This window comes from Columba livia, chromosome 1 (genome assembly GCF_036013475.1).
Source record: "Columba livia isolate bColLiv1 breed racing homer chromosome 1, bColLiv1.pat.W.v2, whole genome shotgun sequence".
Lineage (NCBI taxonomy): Eukaryota > Metazoa > Chordata > Aves > Columbiformes > Columbidae > Columba > Columba livia.
Window position 1 is genome coordinate 187,094,287 of NC_088602.1, and position 13,102 is coordinate 187,107,388.

At 37.9% G+C, this 13,102-nt stretch overlaps 1 protein-coding gene across 3 annotated transcripts in view; it reads left to right on the forward strand.

Moving 5' to 3' along the window:
- Positions 1 to 13,102, forward strand: part of CPED1 (cadherin like and PC-esterase domain containing 1) — a 148,253-nt gene that overhangs the window by 78,940 nt on the left and 56,211 nt on the right. For all 3 annotated transcript variants that reach the window (XR_010469575.1, XM_005507728.3, XM_065048827.1), the window contains one exon: positions 1,604 to 1,772. Coding sequence is in view for 2 of the 3 variants with exons in the window: in XM_005507728.3 (XP_005507785.2) it covers positions 1,604 to 1,772 (169 nt within the window). In the remaining variant the exon portion in view is untranslated. The remainder of the gene's footprint in view (positions 1 to 1,603; positions 1,773 to 13,102) is intronic.

Consider the following 13,102-nt stretch of genomic DNA (forward strand, 5'->3'; position numbering starts at 1 on the left):
GGAGAGCAGGGACAATTATTTGCTTGGCAGAAACAATCCTTAATCATTACAGAGGTAGCTTTGCTTCATGACATGAAGTGCCCATGACACACACCGTCTTTTGACTGACTATGAAGCAGACATTTTGACCTAGAATGTCTGCTAATAACTAGGCAGTCTTTTACTAATCTAATGCCTAATTTGCTTCCTGTATTTTCAATTAAAAATTAGTCTTGATTTATCATTGTACTGGTTTGACTGAAAATGAGTTTATTTTCTTCATGCAGTTAGAAACCTTGCTTTTTCATAGGTAGCACGGTCGTTATTTGGACTTAGTTTGAGAACAACAGATAACACCCCAGTACAGAGTTAATATTTTTGATTGCTCTGGTCTGAGAGCCAAGGATATTCTGAGCACTCTGCCCACAGGTGTGAGGCATCAAGGAATGGGGGCATGGATGGGGAAGAGGTTGACTGACATACAGACTGACCAATAAGAGTATTCCATCCCATTAGCATCATGCTAATTATTTAAGGAGAGTCAGGATCTTTTGGTCTCTCTCTTGTGTTCTCTTCATTCTTGGAGACCTGTTCGGGGGAGTTCTGTTTGGGACTTTCTGTAGTTCGGCCTTTTGCTATGCTGCCATTTTGCAGAGGACTCTGTGACTTTCTGACTTTTTCCTGTTTTCTCTCTAATGGGATCACCTGTTTGGGACCAGCTGCTTCCTGGCACTGGCTGCTTGGTGTGGATGGAGTTCACGAGGAATTGCATTGCGTATCTTTTATCTTATATATGTATATACTAGTAGTGTATCAGTATTTTGTTATTTTATTAAATTGTGTTTATCTCAATCCATGTTCCTCCCTTCCTTTTTGATTTCCTCCCCCATTGGGGGCGGAGGGAGAGGGGGTGAGTGAGCACCTATCATGGTTGTATTGCTAGCTCAGGTTAAACCAAGACAATAATTTCAAAAGAAGCTCCCGTAAAATTATTCCACCCAACCTATTAGTGTTTCAATGTTAAACTGCCTTAGCAGTGAACACAGATATATATGAAAAACTTAGGAGATTTCTTCCTTGTAAAAGGAAAGCAGAATAGCAATATGTCCTCTACATAGAAAAATAAAATCTCCGGATGTGCAGGTTCTATGTCTGTCAGCATTTCTCTTTTCCCTGCCAAGGGAGAAGAAGCACAGTCCAGCTTTGCTCTCATCTCTCACTCTGAGAAGTTCATTTGAGACTCCATCATATTTGTCTAGTGGACAATTTCAACAGCTAGCTGACACCTCTGATCTTGTTTGTCTCCCTGTTGACTTCACCATGAACTCGGACATGCCAGAAATTGTTGTCCCTGCTGGCTTCATTCAGAGATTTCATGTCAGAATTGTTGTCACTGAAGCTGTTTTCACTTATTTTCACTGTATTTTGTGTTCCAAAAAGCATTGTAAATTGTTACAATTCTTGTTTTACACTGTTTTTTATTTTAAATCATATGTATCTTGTAAGAGAAAGGAAACATTACCAATAGAAGGCTCAAGGAGCAACTCTATCTTCCATAGATGAAGTAGTGTAAATCTTTGTTTCTTTAGTGTTTATTCCTTTTCTTTCCTGTTTCGCCTTGCAGAATTGCTAACTACCCCCTTGGCCTTGGATTGAACAAAGTCATTGTTCTCGTAACAGATGATTCTCAGCCCAGTCCTCAGGTTGTGAGCAGCTACAAAATCACAATTTATCGAGAGGACCGCCCTAGTCTGCCTTTGTTTGATGACTATGTGATGTGTGGATTTGTGCAGGTATTATCTCTAATTTCTTTTGTTATAGAAATTAATAGTGAATTTAACTGGTTTCTATTCATCCAGTGGTACATATTAGGGTATATGGGCCAAAGTGGGTGTAGAGTCAGTTTTGGTGAGATTAGAATCTGAGTTCTAAATGCTATAATTGTATGAAATGGAGCATTTACACAACTTTTTTTGATATAGAAAGTCCAGCATAAGTGCCTGTTACAATTAACATGTATTTGAGAGCTCCAGGTTAATTAATCCTTACTTTAGTTAGCCAAAACATCACTCATCAGAGAGCTGTTGTTTGCCTGTGAGAAAACAGTCCCTCAGTATTGTGCAGCAGGCACACTGCAGTGGTCATAACTATCTATGACAATGGAACCATGGAATTTGTTTTACCAGGAAAGATATCTATTATGACAGTGTGTTTATCACTGTTCAATACAAATGATGCTACATAATTTGTGAAAGAAAAGTGTTTATTCTAGAAGAAGAAAAAACGCAATGAAAAAAACCCACTGATGACTCTGAATAAATAAAATGTGGTTGTCTTGAATGCAAAAAAGTCTGTCCAACAGGGTTTAGGAAGCAACAGGTCGAGGAGGGTCTTGGGCTGCATTATACATGAAATTGAAAGGAAGATAATGAAAGAAAGGAACAATGAAACTTTCAATTAGTGAAACTACAGTGATAAAGGTGTTCTTCATAAGATAGAAAACCTGGGATACAGGCTGGAGCAGAGCTGTTTGAATTCCAGAGTTTGAGGACTAAAAGTTGAGACTTGATACAGTGGGCAAAGATAAGCCAGTCAATTCAAAAGGGAAGTGACATGGTAAATCATAATGAAGGGCAGTGCTTTTGCCTGTGGGATTTTAGGCATTTTAGGCAGATTAAAAGATTTAGTAAACTCATTCCAAATATTGGAGCATTCCAGAGGAATATGTTTCATCACTATTAATTCTGCAACCATGAAGCAAGATTTTCAAAACCGTAGTGTTCAAACTGTCATCCAGTCATCCATGTAAAATGTGGAATCCTCTCTTTATCTTCTTTATGAAGATCTTTATATATCAATATATGCTTTTTGTGAAACTTGTTTTCCTTCTCTGGTTTCTTTCTATATACTTCAGAAGAGTATGGGAGACCAGGGTGGGAAAAGGCAGAACAGTTCACATGATGGGACAGATCAACAGGGATTTTTTTTTTATTGTGGAGAAATAAGTACTGAAACTTACAACAGGAGCCAAAGAGATTGTAAATGTTGATAGCAAATTGTATGTTGACGATAATTACCTCAATCTGAAAATCAGAACTGTCAGAGAAAATGCTCATAGCAGTCATAGCCTGCTGCCTGTTGATCTGAATACCTGATTATGGTGCTGTCTGGCCCTTTACCTATTTGTTGTATCTTCTCTTACACTTATCTTAGAAGCTCAAAAGGTCAAGGACCATCTAGCTCTTTGTACTAGCTCAGCACTAGATCTTACAGTTGCTATAGTAATACAAGTAAGATTAAAAACGTAAAATACGTAAGATTTCAGTTCAGGTGTTCAACAATTAGCTTGACACATTAGGTGTGAATTAGTATGAAAAGGAGAGTAGCAATAGGTTGAGCTGGTGTTACACTACTAGAAGAACACACTGACTGGGAAGATGTAAGGAAAGTTCCTCTTATCACCCAATTTAAGGCATGTGTCTGAATGTAGGAACAGAAATTCGACCTCATACTCATCCTCCCACACTAGGGTTTACGCTGTTGTTAATGTTTTATGATATCATTTCTGAGACTGTGTATGAATCTTTGAAGTGCTGTGAAGGTGAAGAGATCTAGAATGATAAAAATAAAAAATGTTTTAGAAGTTTCTTTTGATTGAGCTCAGTTTTCTGTTCATCTGTGAATAACTAATTAATATAATTGTTCAGAATTAGGGAGGACTTCAAGAGTTCAGAGTAAAGTGAGATGAAAAGCATTCTTGTAGTATCTAATGAGAGCTGTGAAGATACAGTATGATATTTTAAAAGAATATTTTTTTTTAGATATGTTAAAGGCAAATTTATCAGAGAGTGCATTTAAAAAACAAACAAAGGCTGGAGCTGAAGATAGAAATGGCACTCTAAAACGCTCAAAAGCCTGCATTTTTTTCCTTTTTTCCGTATTGGCTAAACATAATTTATATGCCTTTTGCTTAGAGCATTTTTTTAATCAATACAAAATTTAGGTCTATAAATAGAATCATTACATTTTGCTTTTCATACCAGGGAACATTATGTGTTCTTGCAGGGGGGTTAATATACCCTGATCAATGACATGAATGCTTGTTCTCTTAGTAACAAGACACCTGTTTTAGGAGCAAAAGGATAAATGCAGCATGAACTGATGGAGTCTCCTTTGGACACTTGCCTAGGCACAACTGGGATCACGCATGGGGTGAGAAAGGTCACTGACAGTGGTGTGGTCTTTCTCACAGAAAGCTTCAGCTAAAATTCTAATCCAGCAACTTTTTTTTTCCTGACCTTCTTTTATGTTTAATCCCATTAGGATATTCAGGTTTCACTGCAAGATGATACTATAAGGAAGGTTACAACAAAATGACAGTGTGGGATGTTGTTTCCAGTCTTCTAACAATTCTTATGCAGCTGAATAATCCTGGATTAATTTCAAGGCTACTGAGTTAACAAGTGTGTGGTTCCAAGCCTTACAGCCCCTCAAAGGGGAAAAATTATTGTCTTCTCTACTTTTTGATAGCAGTTCTAAAAGCAAATTAGTGAGGGATAAATTGTGGCATCACCATAGCACCTTCAGCAACTTTGGTTGCCTCTCACCATGTCTTCTGCATTCTGACAGTGTTGCTTGGACTGCAAAGAGGTTATTGGTTTGTGTTTTAACTTAGTTGTATGAAATTATTGACAATATTAAAATTAAGTGTCCTTGAGAGGAGTGGTGCCATCTTATTATCCCCTGTGAAGCTGTGATACCAAGATAGGCAGAATACAAAGCAAGCAGCAAAAAACAGTGAGCTCTTAAGATAGGGATATCAGCATTACCCTCCAGTGAAAGATCCCAGACTATGTACACAATGTCATAAAGAACAAAATATTCTACTCATTCTTGCACTGCCCATTATCTTTAACATGCAAACAGATTTATCTATGCCTTACTTGAAATGTGTGGATGCTACCTCTCTCTTTGATTGTTAATCTTTGCCTAGTTGCAGTAGTGGAAAGTACCTGGTGTTTAGGGAACCTTCTTTGACACTGTGAACTTTTGTATCTATATTGCTCTGCCACCACATGATTTTTTGGTCTCTCTCTCTCTTTTTTTTTCTTTTTTTTTTTTTTTTTTTTTTGGTTGGTTGGTTGGTTGGTTTTGGTTTGGTTTGGTTTTTGTATTTTAGTAATACAGTTATTTATTTGGCTCTGCAATTTCATTGTGAGTAATAGATAGCTAATATTATATTTTATAGCCATAATGTGTATCGTTCTCTTTGTCTGTGCATTTGCACAAAATACGAAAAGTACTTTCCAGAATCAGTGCAGCACAGTGGATTGATGCTCTGGCTGTCCTACAGCTTTCTCAGGTCTGAGAGAACGAACTTAAAGGAGAACAGCTTTGAAAACTTTCCTGATTTTTACAGAACACCTTATTCTTAACTACTTTTATCCCCTGTATTTTTATAAGCCCTTTAATCATATTCATTTCCTATAGTCCAGGTAGCATAAGCAGTCCAATAGAGCTGATAATGAAATACTGGTATAGTGTTGCTGACTCTGTAACCCCAAATGGCTGCAATGCAGCTGGCAAAAAGATGCCAGCAACAAGACGTTGATTTATCTTTCTGTCTACTGAACTTCCACTGATGAAAAAAGCAATTAGGACCTAGGCCTAATATAATAACTATATTTAACTTTACTATTGTCTCTGAAGGGTAGAGATGAGAAAACTCTTTAGAAAGGAAGAAGCCTTTTAAAACAAAATCAAAGTATTTCATTTCTTTAATGTAAGATATGAGAATATTTATAATTTTTCAATTCAAGTTATAAATTTCCCAAGGAAAATGAAATGTTTTTACTTCATTTTAAACTATGTGCTATTACAGTTACAATGCCCTTCATACCAGACAGTAGAAGTAAAAACTGTCAATTATAGAAACAACAGTTAAGTCTGCCTAGTGCTTTCATGCGAAGATTTCGAAGAACCTTGAAGAAATTAAATTAAGTCCATAAAATAAAAATAAAAACAAACAAACAAAACCAAAGCAACCAAACAAGCTTAGGACAGAAACACAGAACTTGTCCTACAGTAGAACAGGCCTGAAGCACATTAGTTTCTTCAGTATTTCCCATTAGCTGCACTAGATTCAGTTTGACCCCCACTGCAAACCACCCATCTCTTCTGTCCATAGGACATTGCAGATGCCATGTGCAGATGCAGTTTTGTAGTGGTTGTTGTAGCAGCAGCTAAGCTCCTTGGCAGTTCTGGGTCTGAGTGTCTTGCTGGAAAATGGACCAAAAGTGCATCTCTGGAACTGAATACACAGCTTAATTGTATCAGCAACCAGTTTGTATCTTATTTGCAAAGTGAGTTTATGTCCCTTTCAGAGAATCAAAGAATATTCATTATGGGAGCAGTCATGCATTGCATTCTTCAGTCTTCTCAGATCTAGAACTGGTGAGAGTTTTTTCAGTGGTTTTGAATTTTTCAGAAAACAGCAAGAAATGCCCCAAACTTAAAAAAATAGTTTGAGTCTATTTTTTTTTTCTTTTGCTGTATAAAGAACAGCATATGTTTTCTTCAAAAGCAGATGTTTTGATTCAAAGAGGGTTATTTGATTAAAAGAGATTGAAATTTGCAATTTATAGTAGTGTAGATCTCAGTTACTTTGCAGTCCTGAATGCTAGCTGTTTTTGAGGAGAAAGTGGCTGGGACAAGCAAAAAGCTTACTCATTACTAGATTTGAAATGCTCAAGCCTATACTTCAAATTTTCTTCAGAAACACTGTTGAGAGCATAGTATGACAGTCATTTTTTCCAGGAGTAATGCCAACTTCAGCATCCCTTTCCCTGCCTGCAGCTACTCATGAACCAGATGAGAGAACACTTTTTTTTCCTAATGGGCTACTTTCTAGGTTAAGGTTCCCAGTTGCTCTGTGTTTACACGAGGGAAGGGGTTAGGCGAAGGGGCAGGAATGAGCAGCTGGGCACAGGTGAGTGGTAGTGACTGCTGCTTAAGGCAGTTTTTGCTTTCTTCATGAAATAAATTCTTACTGAGATGGGGTTTAAACTCTTGCAAGTGAACATTAATAGCTATAGCTGTGCAGAAAACAACAGAGACCCGGCTTTACATAAGCAGGAGCTTCATGTTCAGAAATTGTAGAAGGGATTTAGGGATGAAACGCACAAAACACTGGAAGTACATTTTCATTGCTATCTATCTATTAAATAAGGCGTACATTATTTTCTGGTTTATATGCCTGCAACCCACTCACCAGGAAAGACGAATCAGTGTTCACAGAACCTTGAGGAGAAAATATGTAGCAAACAGAATACATTGTTAAATTGGAGGCATTTCAGATGAAAGCCACAATATGCTTAGAGAGCTAGAAGAGAGAAACTGCTGTAAAAAGAAAGGTGAGAACCTGTATCTTCAACTGCTGAATGTCAACATGATTCAATTAATTTCAGGGGAGCAATTCCAAATTAGATTGTTGGAGCACCTGTCCTGACAGAAACTTATGGCTAAGTTCTCTTCAATTATATATGCCAGGCAATGTTTGTGAGCAAATTCACTTGCATAAGCTGCTAAAATTGTTAGTAATTTTCCTAAATATTCATAGTCAAAAAACAGCTCGGAGAAATCTAAGCACTTGACGTTTTTGAAAGGTTCTAAATATCAAGGCGTGTAAGATCACCATTCACTGTAAGTATAAAGTGAAACAACACCTAAATTTATAACACAACTTGGTGCTTCTAAAATGTGAATTTATGAAGACATAGAAGATAGAGGTGTATATAACAAATACACTGAGCTAATTTGCAAGTAGATTGTTAATTTCTGTGTGTATCTCAGAACAAATTGTTTCATTAAGTTAGCATATTCTGGCTTCATTCACATCTATACCACTCAGGAAAGAAGGTTTGCCATGCTTTCTTAATTATAGGAAAGATTTTTGTGATTATTTAAAGCATTGCTTTGTAGATAAATCAGAGAAATAATTAACCATTTTGATGGATCTTCTCTACATTTATGCTGTTCTGTGCTGACCTCCTTTTGGATCTAAAGATCAGAGATGGAGCTGTTAGGCTGGTGTCTTAGGCAGCGGCTAGTATCTGTTGCTTTAAGGAAAGGTCTCAAAAGCTCAACAGAGCGTAGATCTGTCCTTTGGGGGAGTTAGTGTAACACCCTGGGTTGTCTATAGAAACCAAACACTCATTTCTTTCACCTACACAGCTGACTTCGTACACAGTCTGCACTATCATCTGGTAATGACAGGTTCCCACAATCACTGTTTACTGTCAGACATCTGCCAGGCCCTTAACAGGCCACAGAGAGAAAATGAGCACAACTAGGGCATAAGGTGGGAAGAATCAGCAAAAGAATGATGTTTGGCTGTGCTTCTACTTAGTCATCTCTTTCTCTAAGTATGGGATGAAAACTTGCTTTACAGTTTCAGCCTGTGTCTCCAGCAGGCTGTGCTTGACTGGGACCATCAACATACTTTCCAGCATTTTGGGGATGCCACATTACAGTGCCCAAAATTTGAGGCTCAAGTCCATGTTGCGTCCAGCTGCCTGGATAAAAGCATATAGTCTTCCAGTTTACTGCATCTTGCTTGCACTCCTAATTTTATATTAGTTGTGCTTACTCTATATAGCTAAGTTTCCTGTTTAACATGTGATACAAGATTAATACCAGATACTGTCCAGGAAATGTCTCCAGCAGTATCAGGCAGAGGCTGAAGGGAGCGGATGTTTCCATTCAGCAGCTACATTTGTCATTATTATGATGCATTGTACACGGTAAATGGTGTATTACACAGATCACTGATGGATAACTTGCCACGAGTGCTTTGGGATGAGCCATGTGAATGCTGATTCAGTAATTCAACAATTTTAAACCAATAATGACTGAGATGACACCAATGAATTAATTTTGTTTATGTTCATTAGGCAGGGGAAGTATTAGGTTGCTGCAGTAATTAGCCTTTTAAGAGAAACAATTTTTTAGGCAGCTTTCAGCCTCCATTTTTCCTATGCTTCTTTTCCTTGGGCAACATCTTGTAGTTAAGAAATTCTTGAATCAGGAATGATAACATTCTTCATCACCACTGAATTTATTAACACAAGATAGGGTAGTTTGTAGCATCTCCTACCTCAGCAATGGAAAATTTAGTGTCTTCTCTCCCTCCTTTCCCTCTTCTCTATGTTTGCAGTGGAGTAGAGTCTTACTAGGAACATCCCACCATTTCAGACACTCACATCACGTGACTCTTGACTTGAAGGGTTATTTTGCTATTATGCTGCTGTAGAAAAATGTAATTAGTATATCATTATGTGAGGAACAAAAAGATAAACCTCAATGCCCTGACAGAGCTGTTTAATTATTTTGTGTGTTCAGGGTGTGCTCCCCCTTCATGCAATTACTTTTGTCATGTCATGGGTGTGCGTGACACCTTAAAGATACAGAAGATGAAGATCTGCCAGGGAACTAGCCAAGCAGAACTCATAATTGCATGACTAAAAATGCTAGGGAGTCAAATCCCGACCCATATTATGGCGACTGGTGAACAGGATCCCATCCTGGTGGGGTGTATCATTGGACATTTCAAACTGAGAGATGCCTTGCAGTACCTGCTCTTAGGGTGCTGCAAGATGGGGGGAGCTGAGACAGATACAATGCTATGGATGCAGATTCTGGAGATACAGTGCTATCTCTGAACCCATCAAAAACTGCTAGTACAGAATGGACTAGACCCAGGTTTTTCTGACTCCTTGCCTTTAACCACAGGATTGAAGTGTATTTTTAAATAACAGCAGTGAACCATTGTGGGTGGCTGTGAAAGGAGACAGACAACAGCAAATACAGGATAGGCAGTTTAGCTCCTCGGAGAACACTGTTCTCTGGAAAAATTTAATAAAAAAATGCTGGGTTTATATAATTCTTTTTAGCTATGGGGTTTTGTTTGCATTATCGGGCAATTACCCCACATATTTAGAGCAGATTTCTGTTTATGCTCTTTTTTTGCTCTTTTTTAAAAATTATTATTATTTCAATATAACACTGGCCCAGTAACACCACTGGAATCAGGCTGCCCCTGCCGGCTTCAGGGCACTGCTGGAGCTTGGCCTTAGGCAGGCAGAGGCAGCGCCCAGCCTGTGGCCCTGAGCTGGGTGCTCTTGAGATGCACTATGTGTGCCAGTTTTGTGATGTGTATAATAGTAAAAGAAGAGAAAAATATCCCTAATCCAAGACCTTTGAACAGGGAAAAGACTCTCATTGACTTCAATGTACTTTGGATCTGATCTAACTAGAGTTATTTTATTAGCATGTGGGGTCAAAAAATGAGTCTGCAGAAAAGAAAGTATGCCTGCTATCACATCTCCAGAAATAATAGCTCTGCTTTGATTATCTCAGCCTTTGATGCTAGTGGAATTTATTGGTGAGATTTTGCCATTAGAAAGCTGTAATGTGAAGTAGAGGGTATGGGTTGTTAGGAAGATGATATAAGAGGAAGACTAATAAGTCATAGTAATGACTCCATAACTCTCCACAGTAATTTTTCTCGTCTTTTAATAATAATCTTAGAATTCTGAGTTGGTACAATAAAAGCAAAAAGGTTAGTGGTACAATAAAAGCAAAAAGGTTAGTTCTGCAAGTCAGTCATTTGGTACAATAGAACAGTGGAGACTGACGTGATTTATTGTTGTGCTGTGTAAAGGGTATCACCTCTTCTGTCTATATGCTCACAATGCATATTTGAAATTCAGATAATTCTCCCTGTGCGTTGTTTTGGTAAAGAGAATGTGACGTGACTGAAATCCTGCTGCGGGTTTCATGATGTGGCATAAGGTTTGACCATTTTTGTTCTCATTCAAAGAGCCAATGATGCTGTGGCACGAAGAGTGGGTAACAGTCTGCCACATGAATGCTGGGAAATGGGATAAACCCATGTGTCAGTGAATACTTGAAACAAAACCGAGACCTGAAGGTTTTATCACAATGTGGGGCAGTCCTTGCGTTCTGGGCCTATCCCAGATAAAGTGGAAAGTTTGGTCACCTTCGTTTAGAAGCTTGAGAAGTGGCATGCTTCATGGACCAGAAAATTATAGAAGTATTTAGCCTAATTCATCATTCTAATGTCAGTCAGAAGTAGTTGCACCTAAGTTATAGGGCCATAGATGTTTCATAGTTTCATCTATGAAAACTTGTGGAAAGTCAGAAGCCAAGTTCCTTTGTCAAAGTTCAAGATGCAATTAAGACAATCCATGTTCTTGATTATTTTCTTTAGTTCCTCAGTAGTTTCTTCTTGTAGAATGTTCTTAATTGAGATCTGAAATAGAAAATTATTTAACTCATTAGCTGGTTTGTCTGATTCTTTTCTATATAAAGTTATGAATACATGAAACAGTTTTTACTGTTTTAAAGGGTTCTGGTATTTTCCTATGTTTCTCCTAAGTAAGACAGTGAAAGCTTATTGCATGGCTAATTATAGTCAAATTGATCTGGTTTTGTGTTTGTTTAATAACTTGAAAAAGAGCAATACATTGATTAATGGAGAGGTATTTACTATGCAAGATAAGCCTAACAGCAGAAGGACAATGTTGTGCTAAAATCAGGAAGCCAATAGGCTTCTTTCCTCTTCTCTTTCTCCTTTTGGAATCAAGGTAGTTATAAAAAACAACCACCAACATAAGAAAAAAGGAGACTCATATTTGATATACTTTATTTTGTAAGTATCTTCACTGAGAAAATCAGGTTCACAATACGTACTCATTACTATTTCTGCAGCTGTAGAATTGTCTGTATCCTACAGAGAACTGTTATGTTCTTTACCGATGCCTCTACAGTTTATGTTTCAAAGCTGAAATCCAGGGCATTCACTATTGACAGTTCAATTACTGTATGCTTTTCAGTTCACCTCATACACTGCTTTCAAATTCATCAGAAAATGTGAAATAGTGTGTTGAATTTTCCCCTTGATGATACCACAATAGATATGAAAGAAGAGCCTTCAGCATGAGGCTTCCTAAGTGTTAACAGATCATGAAAATTGGCAACAACTGCTGTGCTGAGTATCATAATCTGCAAGAGGAAGGCCAGCAATTCCACAGTGATGAGAAGAGAGCACTTGGTGTTTGAGCTGTGGTCACATTTGCCTTTCAAGTCATTCAGGCCTCCATAACACACTTTGTGGGAGAAGAAAGCTGATGCAGCTGCCTTTGCTAATCAGTCAGTATGACCCAGCCCCTCGGGGAGGCAGGCAGAGGCAGATATGTACTGAGACACACAATCCTTGCTGATTAACAGTGAAAGCTGGTAAAGTTACTCTCTAAGCCTGTCTGGCCCATCAGCTCCAGAAATGTAATTTAGATGATTATCTACATACCCATTAAACCTTGTGACCCATCGCTAGTCTGTTTGAAGTTTGCCTGCTTGAACTTGCTAATAGGAAGAATAGAAGGATTAACTCAGAGGTCATGAAATAAGAGAGCAGCAAAGAAGATGACAAAAGAGCAGAGGAAAACTTCCTACTGCATGTATTTGGTAAGGAGAAAGAACTACAGTACCACAGTCATCTCAGCAGATACTGCTATCTTATGGAGCAAGTGAGCCATCCGGAATTCAGGTCATTTAGTACTTTTAACCTATTTTGTTTGGCTGCACAAATAAAATGTGCTACCTGTGTGATATATGTTGTTAAGTTAGGTGCTTACAGAACATAATGTAACATATCTCAAAAGGGCATGGAATGCCCGATGTGTCGTGATAAGTGTTCCTGATTTTGCTCAGAGTTACAGCATGTAGATATAAACAAGGAAGAATTTAATTTGAATTGGTCACATCAGAGTAGTCACAGTTAGGTCAGAATCAAGGCCAGACTTGTTCCCTTTAGTGTAAGAACCTCCCTCCATTCATTACAGGTGCTTGTGAGTTTAACCATTGTCAACAAAAAGCTTATCTTGTGAATCTGTTTCTCATTAGTCAAACTGAAATAAATGTAAACATTTATAATTATCTGTATAAATTAGTCACAGGATGTTGCAAGAAAGATAGTAACTGGTTAAAACTAAATTTGTAGACAAAAGGTGGGATTCCTTGAAGAAAACAGAATGGAACACAT